The sequence below is a fragment of the Dreissena polymorpha genome, chromosome 15 (genome assembly GCF_020536995.1).
Source record: "Dreissena polymorpha isolate Duluth1 chromosome 15, UMN_Dpol_1.0, whole genome shotgun sequence".
NCBI classification, from domain to species: Eukaryota; Metazoa; Mollusca; class Bivalvia; order Myida; family Dreissenidae; genus Dreissena; species Dreissena polymorpha.
Genome location: NC_068369.1, coordinates 4,572,134 through 4,584,772, shown reverse-complemented (window position 1 = coordinate 4,584,772; position 12,639 = coordinate 4,572,134). Strand labels below are relative to the sequence as shown.

The window sequence follows — 12,639 nt, the reverse complement described above, 5'->3', positions numbered from 1 at the left end:
ATCAAAAAAGCATGAATTACATATTGAATAACTTGCATTCCTCAAAACCATCGTTCATATTTAACTATGCATTGTCTTATTGCGATAACCTGATATCCGAAATAAATAATACTCATGTCGACGGCAGATATTTGACAATGTATGAGTCGAAAGGGACCTGTTCACATTTTAGATAATAAAATATGGGATGTTTTTTTTTTAAATTGTTGTGTAAAATCGGGCATTACATTTATGAATATAATTGTTAAAATTGTTCTGGGGAACAGTTGTTGTGGCCATAAATCACATGTTCATGAGATGCTGACAAAACCCTAATATGATTTTTTTTTATATTTCCTACCGCCGTTTCTTGTTTTTGCAGTGAACACGAAAATGTGCAGATCTTAATTTTTTTTTTAATTTTGACGATTTTCCAAAACATGGAAATCTTCTTTTAAAATAAATTTAAGATACGGTCAAAACACTACTGCACATCAGACGTTCGTGAACGTGGTGTATTGGAATAGCGTTCGCTTTTACCATAAAAGGACTTGTATTCGAATCTCACGGCATATACAGATTGTTTTATTCTGCGTTTTTTCTTGCTACCAGACTATTCCAAATACTTACATGTTTTCAATAAAGGGGGTGTACAACTCCCGCTATTGTCCCAGTCAAAATGCTCCCTGTCTGTGTATTTGAAAAAACGCATGTTGAATTACAAGATTTAGGTGAGTAGTTCCTTTCTGGTCTGTCTAGGTACTGTGTAAACATATGGTTAGTTACACTATGAGCTAATTATGAACAATTGATAAAATGTTTATCATGTATATTTGTGTAAAAAAAAATATGCAAATAAAATAAATGGCTAGGAATAAATTGGGTAAAAATATTAGGAACTTGTTTGAGAATCCTTGTTTTTTTTAAATTCTTATTAAACATTCGTTTATTGAATTCTATGACACATGTGCAAAGAAATAACCCTTTTGCGTATCGCTACACATAACCCCACATGTATTGTAACGCATGTTCTCCCCATCTTTTACACGACGGTTACATTTGTATGTGAGAGCATGGAACGACAACTCTGCGTTGAGTTTTTGAGTTTGGTTCCTCATTACAAAACGAAAGTAGAAGGTGGGCGTGTAAAAATTGTTTACAAACATACATTTGGTTTCATTTTAAGGGCACAATATGAGTTCTGCTGCTACAGCGACGGTAAGGTAAGTGAATACCTACACATGTACTATAATTGCATGTACAAATTTGTGTGCTTGTAATAAAGAAGACAAATGCTATGTTACATGTGTAGTTTTTCTGTAATCAATTACGAGTCGTACGACTGAGGACATTTCGGATAAATCTGAACTACCGGTATGTAACATTCAATTGTGTACTTACGAACAGCTGTCATCATAAATACATTCACGTTAGTGAACACCATGTGAACAGCAAATCATTAGGAAATCTACAGTGGATCTCGCGTTGATAGTCTGACACGTAAATTAATATTTATAAATTTATTAATTTGCGTTAATATGGTTTATTTTAGTTTCAGACTTGGTCTCTATATTTGCTAGCTTTTTCGTGATGTAGATCAAAGACAGGCGGAAAGAAGACGGATAAACCACCCTATATAAATGATAATGTTGCTCTGGATTTGTAGTGTTGTGTGTAAATGAATAGTTGAATGTAACCTGTGGTGTTTTGTACGACTAAGAGTTTTTGGTAATGAACGCTTTCTGAGTAGCATGGTCTTGTTGTCTTTAAACCCGTAATTGGCCATTTATAACGTGCTTGTACGAGCTACAACACTAAACTGGCGACGAGGATGGCCAACCTTCCTCCATTTCCTTCGTTCAACATCCATGACAGCGGCGACACGTCAAATTCTTCGTCAAATTCAGCCGGCGTACGGTGGCGTAAGTGGACGGAAAAATTAGACAATTTAATCTGTGCACTGGACATTGATATTGACAAGCGCAAAAAGGCTCTCCTTCTGCATTACTGTGGCGAAGAGTGTTTCGACATATATGACTCGTTCACTGATGAACAAAAAGGGGTAGGTTCTACTAAAACTGTACAGAATGAAAACGGTGATAACATAGAAACCCCTGACGAATATGGAAAATTGTGTTCCTCATTCAAAAACTATTTCACTCCGAAACAGAATCTTACCTACGAAATCTATAAGTTTAGGCAGTCGAAACAAGAATCTGGTGAGTCGATCGACACCTTTTACACAAGGCTAAGAACCCTTGCAGCGACATGTGAATTTCACAACAAGGACACTGAGATCCTTAACCAAGTTATACAAGGATGCACGTCTACACGCATCAGACGTCGAGCTCTGCGAGATAACTTTACTCTTGACAGACTTATTGAAGAGGCTCGCGCATTGGAGGTTTCCGAGGTTAGAGCGTCTGACATGGAGGGACGGCAAGCAGCTAACGCTAACGCTATCCACACTATCCCTGGTGGTTCGCGTGGTCGTGGTGTATCTTCGCGTGGTCGTGGTGTGTCTTCGCGTGGTCGTGGTGTGTCTTCGAGTGGTCGTAGTGTATCTTCACGAGGTCGTGGTTCCTACAACAACCCATCCCAGGCATCAAGAACTGGCACTGACTGTCGTAACTGTGGTGGCAAACATGTAGACCAGAAATGGATCGTAACTGTGGTGGCAAACATGTAGACCGGAAATGTCCGGCATTTGGGAAGAAGTGTCATCATTGTGGCAAATTAAATCATTTTCAAACAGTTTGCAGATCAAGATTACAACATGTGAACTATACAGAAGCCAGTACTTCAGAAGCTACACAAAATAGTTCTAGTGATGAATCTGTATTTAACCTTTGTTGTACAAATTCTAGCATACCCTCTGTTTGTGTTAATATTTTTAACAGTGATGTTAAATTTTTGATTGATACTGGTTCTAGTGTAAATATAATGAATGAAAATATTTACAATAACATGGGCAGCAAACCTTCTCTTCAACAGCCTGTACCATTGATTTTTGCATACGGTGCATCTCAACCTTTAGATGTTAAGGGTTATTTTAGAACAACCATCAATTATAAGGGTAAAACAGTTACTGCTGACATGTATGTTGTAGGTAACACTGACTCTGGGCAGTCCAGCTGTCTCCTTGGGGCCAAAACTGCTCAAGCTCTGGATATTGTTCAGTTTGCATTTTCTTCGTTTGCAGCTTCAAGTTCTATTCCAGATCAGTACCCTTCTCTGTTTGATGGCAAGATGGGCAAGATAGAGGGCATCTCTGTGAAACTGCACATTGATCATGATGTTCCCCCAGTGACACAGCGTCATAGGCGAATTCCATTCCATGTACGCAAAGATGTTGAGGCTGAACTCAAGCGTCTTGAAGACCTTGATGTTATTGAGCCTATTTCAGGTCCCACACCCTGGGTAAGCCCCGTTGTAGTTGTCCCCAAAAAGTCAAAAGGTGTTCGTGTTTGCATTGACATGCGTGAGGCTAACAAGGCTATCTCTAGGGAGAAACACCCTATGCCAACTGTGGAAGAACTTATGTCAGATTTGAATAGTTCTACAGTATTCAGCAAACTTGATCTGTCCAACGCATATCACCAACTTGAACTTGATGAGTCCAGCAGGTACATCACTACTTTTGTCACTCATGTTGGTTTACGGCGCTACAAACGTCTATTGTTTGGTGTGAATGCTGCATCTGAAATTTTCCAGAAGACGGTTGCAGACCTCCTTGCTGACATCCCTGGTGCAAAGAACTTGGCAGACGACATCATTATTCATGGTAAATCTCAGTCAGATCATGATCGAGCACTTAGCCTTACATTGGAGCGACTGAACAGATGTGGTGCCAAACTCAACAGAGATAAATGTGTCTTTTCTGTAAACAAAATCTCTTTCTTTGGCCATGTTTTCAGCGATACAGGTGTTTCGGCTGATCCAGAAAAAATTAAGGCTATTGTAGGTCACTCAGCTCCTCAAAACCCAGCTGAAGTAAGATCTTTCCTTGGCATGACGCAGTATGTTTCTCGATACATACCTCACTAGGCAACCATGACTGAGCCACTCAGACGTCTCACTAGGCAAGATGTTCCTTGGGATTGGTCAAGTGATGCCCAAAATGCTTTTGATAGTTTGCGATCTGCTCTGTCTAGTACTAAGGTGATGGCTTACTTTGACCAGAACAAGTCAACTGAGGTTCTTGTTGATGCATCCCCTGTTGGAGTCGGAGCGATTCTCACTCAGGAAGGTAGAGTTATATGTTACGGAAGCCGTGCACTCACAGACGTGGAACAGCGATATTCACAAACAGATCGTGAGATGTTAGCTGTTGTTTATGGTGTTGAGCACTTCCATCTGTATCTCTTTGCTTCTGAATTCAAGGTGATCACAGATCACAAACCCCTTCTAGGTCTTGTGAACAGTCGTAAACCTGCTTCTGCGCGCATTGAGAGATGGCGTCTTCGGTTGATGCCGTATCAGTTCACACTCGAGTATCGTCCAGGTAAAGATGACCTGAATCCTGCTGACTATATGAGCAGGCACCCATTCACGAAGCCAAAACGTGATAATGCAGCTGAGGCTCATGTTGCTTTCATTGTCCAGAAGGCAGTACCGAAAGCTATGTCCTTACAGGAGATTCAAACCGCAACCAGAGAGGATGCTACACTGCAGAAAGTTATGACAGCCATTCAGTCCGGCAACTGGTCTCACTCCGATTGTACGTCCTTTGTCAGGTTTCGAGATGAGTTTTCGATAGTAGATGGTGTTATTTTGCGTGACCACCGCATTGTTGTTCCCACTTCCTTGCAGCAGCATGTTGTCGAAATTGCTCACCATACCCACCAAGGCATGGTTAAGACAAAGCAACTAGTTAGGGAGAAGGTGTGGTTCCCCGGCATTGATAAGATGGTTGAGGATGCGGTTAGATCTTGTATCCCATGTCAGGCTTCATATCCCGGTCCAAACAAACGAGAACCTATCTGTCCTACAAAGCTTCCTTCTAAGCCATGGGAAGAAGTTGCTGTTGACTTTGCAGGTCCTTTCCCATCTGGCCAATACTTGCTTGTTGTAATGGATGAACACAGCCGGTTCCCAGAAGTGGAGATTGTTTATTCGACAGCTGCCAGAGTTGTTGTACCTAGATTGAAGTCTATCTTTGCTCGACAAGGATTTCCCTCTGTCCTGAAGTCAGACAATGGTCCTCCATTTCAGGGACAGGAATTTGCAGAGTTTGCTTCTACCTGTGGGTTCAAACACCGAAGAATTACTCCTCTTTGGCCTGAGGCCAACGGAACTGTAGAAAGGTTTATGGCCACACTTAACAAGTTTGTTAGGGCTGCAGTTGCTGCGAACCGTGATTGGAGAGATGAACTTCATGATTTTCTCATGCACTATAGAGCAACTCCCCATGCATCCACTCAGATATCCCCCTTTGAAGCCCTTGTTGGGAGAAAGATGAGTATGGGACTACCTGAAATCTCAAAGCCTGTCTATCCTGTTTCTGTCTCTACTCGTTTGGCGATAAATGATGCAAACAGTAAGCAAAAGATGAAACAGTATGCAGACAGCAGACGTCACACAAGTCCGTGTACATTGATAGCAGGTGACCAGGTGCTGGTCAAACAGCGTAAGGTTGACAAACTTACACCTCCATATAACCCTGACCCTTACACAGTCAAAGAGAGACGTGGAAGCATGGTTATCGCTGATAGGAATGGTCATACCATTACTCGCAATTCCTCACATTTCAGACCTGTTAATGCTAGTATTCCTGATCCTGATCCTGATCCTGAGGGTGAACCTGAAAGCATTGTTGAATGTCCAGTCCCTCAGTTACCTGACCTTGGTTCGAGTCAATCTGATTTGTCTCCTACAATGACTCCTGTTCCCTTGCGCAGAAATCCACCTAGAGCAGCAGGAATGCCTAAGAGACTCTGTGATTTTGAACTGACATAGGTTAGCAGTGTCTGTTTTATTCAAGATCATGGTATTTGAAAAACCATTGGAAGTTTTGATATAAGTTTAATTTTTGTTTAAATTGTTAACATTGTTAAATGATTGTTTTATCAATGTAAAATAATAATCATTTTACGCCATGATCATTTATAGGCAATGACAAGCTATTAAACTTAAGACATTAGGATTAAGTTAATAACATTATATTGTTGTATAATAATTAAACAAAGTATCAAAAGGATTTCCCATTAAGCATATGGCTGCTAATGTTTATTGTCTAGTCAAGTAATCTTTGATTATATGCCTGAACCATGAGTGTATGTTGAATGTGAGTTGTTTATTATTACCATTATGACTTACCTCCCACATAAATACTTATGCTTTGAACAATTGTGTGAAACTTTAGATTTCCTTGATATGTTTAAGTAAAGAAACTTTTATCAGAGTTATTATGAGAGTGGAGATTTGATTAATCTATAAGGACTGTGAAGTTTTGTGTTTTATTTACATGGACATTGAAACAAATTACTTTGATTACTTATTCTTTTAAAATGTTGCTCAGTAATTTGTTTAATTTAACTTTATGCAGTTTTTCTTTAAAGGTGGGGAGGAATGTAGTGTTGTGTGTAAATGAATAGTTGAATGTAACCTGTGGTGTTTTGTACGACTAAGAGTTTTTGGTAATGAACGCTTTCTGAGTAGCATGGTCTTGTTGTCTTTAAACCCGTAATTGGCCATTTATAACGTGCTTGTACGAGCTACAACACTAAAGGATTTTCCTTTCAATATTTTAAAGGGACAGAACACTTTTCCCAGCAGAGTTGTCGTTCCGTCAATGTAATGTTACCGTCGTGCAAGATATTTAGGGCATTGTAGACCGTAGCTTAACACTTAACAATATAAAACCGTTGTGTGATCTGAAAAACGAATGGCAATACTTTATAATTAATGTATACACCAGTGTTGTTGTTTTAAATAGCACATTTACTAAGGCCATACTGGCAGGCTATTTAGACAAATTATATATAGTTCTTCTCGTCCGGTTGGCTTTCTGATTAACGCAGTGGTTGATGCACGCGCTTCTCATCTAGGCGACCCGGGTTCGATCTTAGCTCCTGTCGCACGTGAGTTTCGTTGCTGGTCACCATACCAGACAGGTGGGGTTTCCTCCGGGTACTTCGGCATCCCCAACAGCACAAGAAAACACCCATATGCATTTTTTTTCAGTATAAACTAAATATATTGAAATTGCATATAAAATTAGAAATTCTTACCAACTTTCGTTAGTCATGCACGTTAAATGGGTAGGAGTGTTTAAACACTCTCTTGGCCCATGCTCAAAAACATGTTAGGCGTTGAAGAACCTCATAAAAAATCGAAATACTTCATTAATACTTCTATTTCGATTGCATATGGCAAAATTTGTTGGATACTTAAATTTCTTATTCACGTTTGATCGCCTATGGATCCTATGATATTACGTGGAGAATTATCCAACTAATAATCTGACATGGACAACGACACTGCTTGGTTTAGGTAACCCGTCGGTGTAACGATCAGAAATAGAATGCGTGTTTTAAACACTTACGTTTAATTGAACTTAACTACTGTTGAACTAAACAATCAGACGTGGAGATCTGCTTTTCTTTTTAGTAGTCTTTAGGTGTAGCCATCGAAGAACAGACACGGAGTAGTGTAATGCCAAATTACAAACCAAACGATGTGCTCATACGTGGACAACTCAAGTGCTAGTGTAAAAGCCAGCCATTGTGACTGTGGCCGTCACACATATGGAAACAGTCTTTTGAATTTCAAGGAGAGAATCATGTTTTGTTTGCCAATGTCTTTTTATTCGCAGGTCCGTCAGGAACACGGACACAGGGATTGACCTGTCAGTGACATCATATACAGAGACGAAGGCAATGGTTGGCAGCAACTACCTATACCAGATGATGGTCGTGACGAACCTTCCTTGCTTCAAGTCTCCAAAACAAAAAGACACAGATAACGTCCAGTTTACAGTATGTGTTGAGTAAAAAAAGAGTACACATTTTGTTTCGGTAGAATCTTAACCTTATGAATTTCTCTATATTAAGTTCGCTATTGTACATATATGTTGTTTTATGTTTGTGGCACAAAAAGGAAATTAACAGGACGCATACCAGGGAGCAAGTTGCATTAAATGTAAAATGTATTTAATCTAAGATCTTGATATGATTTATATCTGAAATCTATGAAAGGCTGATTAAGATGTGAATAAATCCTTACTTAGAGGCAGACCTTTGTTTCCTTGTTTCGATAAGTAAACATTAACTGTCGGTCGGGCTTATTTCTTTACGGTGTTCCAACCATAAAGTAGTACCATACTAATCACAGATAGGCGGCTGTTGTTGGTTTGCGCGTTTGTCACCACTACGGACAAATTGGGTTTCCTCCGGGTACTCTGGCTTCTCCCTTCCCCCACACACACTGGTGATCACCACTACGGACAAATTGGGTTTCCTCCGGGTACTCTGGCTTCTCCCTTCCCCCACACACACTGGTGATCACCACTACGGACAAATTGGGTTTCCTCCGGGTACTCTGGCTTCTCCCTTCCCCCACACACACTGGTGATCACCACTACGGACAAATTGGGTTTCCTCCGGGTACTCTGGCTTCTCCCTTCCCCCACACACACTGGTGATCACCACTACGGACAAATTGGGTTTCCTCCGGGTACTCTGGCTTCTCCCTTCCCCCACACACACTATTCCACAATAAACATAAAATAATACTGTCAATAAAAAAAACAAATATCTGGAAAATTCAGCTTTGAGTCAGTATTCGACCCAATATTTGGTGCTAAGACCAATCCTGCGGCGCCACATAATGCAGCAGCAGGCGCGAAAAAACTCATGTATTTTTAAATACATATAATCTAACACACGAAAATGCATTATGTTTATCAGGTGATGAAGAAAATTCAAGACTTCGAGGAACTGCATACAAAGCTGAATACCAAGTTCAGTGGCACGGTGTTGCCAACACTACCGAAGAAGGTACTGAAGATGAACGATTCTGTTGCTAAGGAACGCCGGAACAATCTAGACCACTTTGTGAAGTTTCTGGCTTGCACACCGAAGATTTGCTCAGATCCGATGGTGCTAGCATTCCTCGGTTGGTTCATTGGATATGTTGTTTTTTCTTGTCTCATAAATATTCTTGATCATATTAGGGCTCGATTGGTCAGTGTCGGCTCAGATTCTACTCAAAAGTATCCCGCGTACTCTTAAGTATACTGCAAAGTACCCAGGTGCGGAGAAAATAAAACGGACTATGGCCGGTGCCTGTAAGCGTATTTTTTAGTATACAATTTATCTATGAATATGCCTTTCATAAGGATGGAGACTGATAAATGAGAATGTTGGTTTTAAAGCTATTTTTAATTGCAGTTAGACCTTTTTTTAATTTTCATTACTAACAATTTGAAAAATATAGAGGATATTGGTAGATTTCGATGTCACGAGTATCGTAAGTTTTTTCATAAGGATGGAGATAAAAATCGGTTATCAATTAAAAACTTAAATTTCTGCAATTCGTTTACTATTTAAACTGTGTACTTCCTTGTGTATAATAACCTTAAAACGTCTAAACATTTGCGTCATTTCACTTTGAAATTATCAATATTTTTTAATACATCTTCACTATTTGAAACATTTATTGAACACGTGATATTTCTCAATAAAGCTTTTTTTAAATAAATGGTCAGTAATATTTATTATTATTCAAGTCGCAATGTGAGTACTTTGGATTATCTATATAATTCAGGAGCGAGCAGTTCAAGAATAAAAACCCTGACGGTGTCCGATCGGGAGGTGGAGGGAGGGGAGACAACTGGTGACACAACCAATGTACTGGGAGAGGAGGAGACAAATGATGAAGCCCCGTCAGTTACTTTATCGTACCTTGATATAGAACTTAAGTAGCCTGCACGAGTGAAAAAATACCATCCGATCGTGAACGTATTAATTACCTTTCTTTCTCTTTCTGAGGACTATATAAACTAATGTCCTTTAATATTCCTACATTTTAGTGACCTATTTGACACTGGCACAGGTACAGGTGATGTGTGGGAAGAGGAGGAGGAGGAAGAAGAGGAGAATTTGTTTGGGACAAAAGAACTGTCTTTTAAAACTAATGGTAATTTAACAATAGTTGTATGATATGGAGATTATGTCATTTATTGCAGTAGTCTTAAAAAGAAAAGATGTGAGCCTCGCTCTGGGAAAACGGGTTTCTAGGTAATGTATGTTCGTAAAGTGTCGTCTCAGAATTGCCATCGCAGTCCGCACAGGCTAGTGAGGGAGTACAATTTCCTCATAAACTGGATTTTCGCTAATTAGAGACTCTCTTTTAACAAACAAAAAAACCACCATAAAGCGAAAAGAGTCATCCCTGATTGGCCTGTGCGCACTGCACGGGCTAATCTGGGACGACACTTTACGAACATGTATTTAGCCCCGTTTACCCACAGCGAGACTCATACAATATTTTTGATCTTTTAATTCACGTTATAAGTGGATAATTTACTTTATGTTCCACAAAGTGAGCACCAAAATATTTGAAGACCTCGACCTAGAGGGAGCTCTACATGAAGGCGAACATGAGGAACTCTTTGTCACTGGGGCAAAGTCCGAGGGTGCCGTAACCATGGTTTCACACGCAGAGGATCAGGGAGAAGCGGCGGACCTCTTTGGGTCTGTTACATTAAGCTTTACAAGTTGTAATTAAATGCTGCAGATTTGTTGACGATTGTTTCTTCAATTTTGATTAGTTATTTTGTTTACATTTATTAATTTACCAAATAATATAACATTTTATTCCCAATATTGTTTTTAAAAAGTACGCTTTTTTTAGTTAGAACTTTAAATATCTGCCAACTATTAAAATTTGGTATATATATATATATATTGGGTTTGAAGATTGCATTACACAGTACTATGATGACAGAGATGACAATAATGGTGATGATATTAATCATAAGTGTGAAAACCTGTAAAAAAAATAAGTTAGTGATGATATCACAATATTGATATATATATATTGGTGAATGCACTTGCTTACATGTCTAAGTAACGCTCAATTGGTCATTGTCGGCTCGGGTACTACTTAAATGTACCCTGGGTACTACTTAGTATACTTAAATGTACCCCGGGTACGGAAAATATACCAAAACGTACTCAATAATTCTAACGCTAAATTGGTCGATGTCGACTATTTTATTTTCAAATTATTAATGTTTATATTTATGTCAATTTTCTGTAAAAGGGCCTTAACATGATCAAAACTATTGCTATGAAAGCATGTTGAGGCAGGTTTTGTTTAAAGAAGTTGTTTTTCGTATTCCGTAATGCGTTTTACAATACAGATTTTCGAGCAGGAATAAAACTCGGGTACAGTCTTAATTGGCCGGGTAAGTGTTAAGATCTTTTGCGTACCCGGGGTACAATTTGGTATACTTAAAAGTACCAGTGTACATTTAAGTAGTACCCGAGCCGACAATGACCAATCGAGCCTAAGTAACCATGACTATAAAATGGTGCTATTTTCAGGTCTGATGATGACAATGACATAGACGAGATCATGAACATGAAACTGACAAGTGACGATAAGACAGATGAAGCTGAAGCAGAGACTACACCTTACCCTGACACAGTTGAGCATTCCCATGAACATAACCCTGAACTCCTTGCGAGCAGAGAAGCTGTTGATAGCACTGAAGGTTTGTGCAGTGTAATATATAGTTTGGGAGAAATGTGAATGATACCATGCAAGTCAATCTGGTTTTATGTCAATTGGCAAAGTTTTTACTTGCAAATTAATTTAAATTTCTTATTTAGTGTGAAATTATATAAGCAATAATTTAAATGGTTTTATTTTGTATTATAGTTCCTTTAAAACCTAAACCAGCACTGAAACAAAAGCCCAGCATTCCTGCAAAAAGGACAGGCAAAGACCAATCAAGTGAGACAATCATTACAACCACTGAAAACCTTTCTACCAAAACAGACCAATCAAATCTAAAGCCGCAGATGAAACCTAAACCTGCGATTGGACAAAAACCTGTGACAAGTAAAAAGCCTGATTTGGCTGAAAAACCAGGTTTACCGCAGAAGCCTGCATTGAAGCCAAAACCTTCCAAATCTGAGTCAGAGCCTGTGCCGGACAACACTCAGGATACTGTTGCCATAGAGACTCTTACAGAAGATTCTATAATGAAGTATATTGAGGCCAATGCCAATACTGATGATGACTTGGACTTGTTTTCCTAGATAGCAATATTGAAAGCTATTCATGGCTCTGTGCTTACTCTGAAGCTGTGATTCCTACTGCAGATCATGTTGAGTTTTTTTAATCATGGATTTCAGAAATTACTGCTATCGATTCAGAATAAAAAACTAAATAATTTTAAGTTCTCATAATGCTGATAATAAAAACACAAGGGAGTGCAAATAGAACATTAGTTTACGACAACACAAGGGCAGTATGATTTTCTGCAAAACATTATGCAACGATGGGAAGTTATGTGTTGCCATACATAATTCCTGTTATTTCAAAGTCCATTTTATCAGTTGTTTGTGTGCGTTAGTGAGAATTGTAACTGTTATAATAATATACAGATGTTAAGTCGATTTAAGTTTATTAATATTTATTATTTAG

General features: G+C 39.0%; 1 protein-coding gene across 2 annotated transcripts; it reads left to right on the top strand.

Annotated features, from left to right (window-relative positions):
* The first annotated feature begins 1,055 nt into the window (after window positions 1-1,055).
* On the top strand, window positions 1,056-12,611 carry LOC127859875 (HCLS1-binding protein 3-like). Of its 2 annotated transcripts, none has more exons than XM_052397452.1 (8): window positions 1,056-1,202; window positions 7,796-7,958; window positions 8,889-9,096; window positions 9,748-9,865; window positions 10,013-10,119; window positions 10,526-10,676; window positions 11,532-11,701; window positions 11,869-12,611. In XM_052397452.1, exons 1-8 carry the CDS (start codon window positions 1,174-1,176, stop codon window positions 12,249-12,251), a joined length of 1,329 nt encoding a protein of 442 aa, XP_052253412.1. In that variant the 5' UTR covers window positions 1,056-1,173; the 3' UTR covers window positions 12,252-12,611. The 2 variants fall into 2 exon arrangements, with proteins under 2 accessions (XP_052253412.1, XP_052253413.1); XM_052397453.1 differs by having other exon boundaries at window positions 1,077-1,197.
* Window positions 12,612-12,639: the final 28 nt, after the last annotated feature.

Coding starts and splice junctions, on each gene's coding strand:
- LOC127859875 (XM_052397452.1), top strand. CDS start 1,174: ATGAGTTCTGCTGCTACAGCGACGGTAAG. Junction 10,120..10,525: donor ACTGTCTTTTAAAACTAATG/GTAATTTAACAA, acceptor TGTTCCACAAAG/TGAGCACCAAAATATTTGAA. Junction 10,677..11,531: donor GAAGCGGCGGACCTCTTTGG/GTCTGTTACATT, acceptor TGCTATTTTCAG/GTCTGATGATGACAATGACA.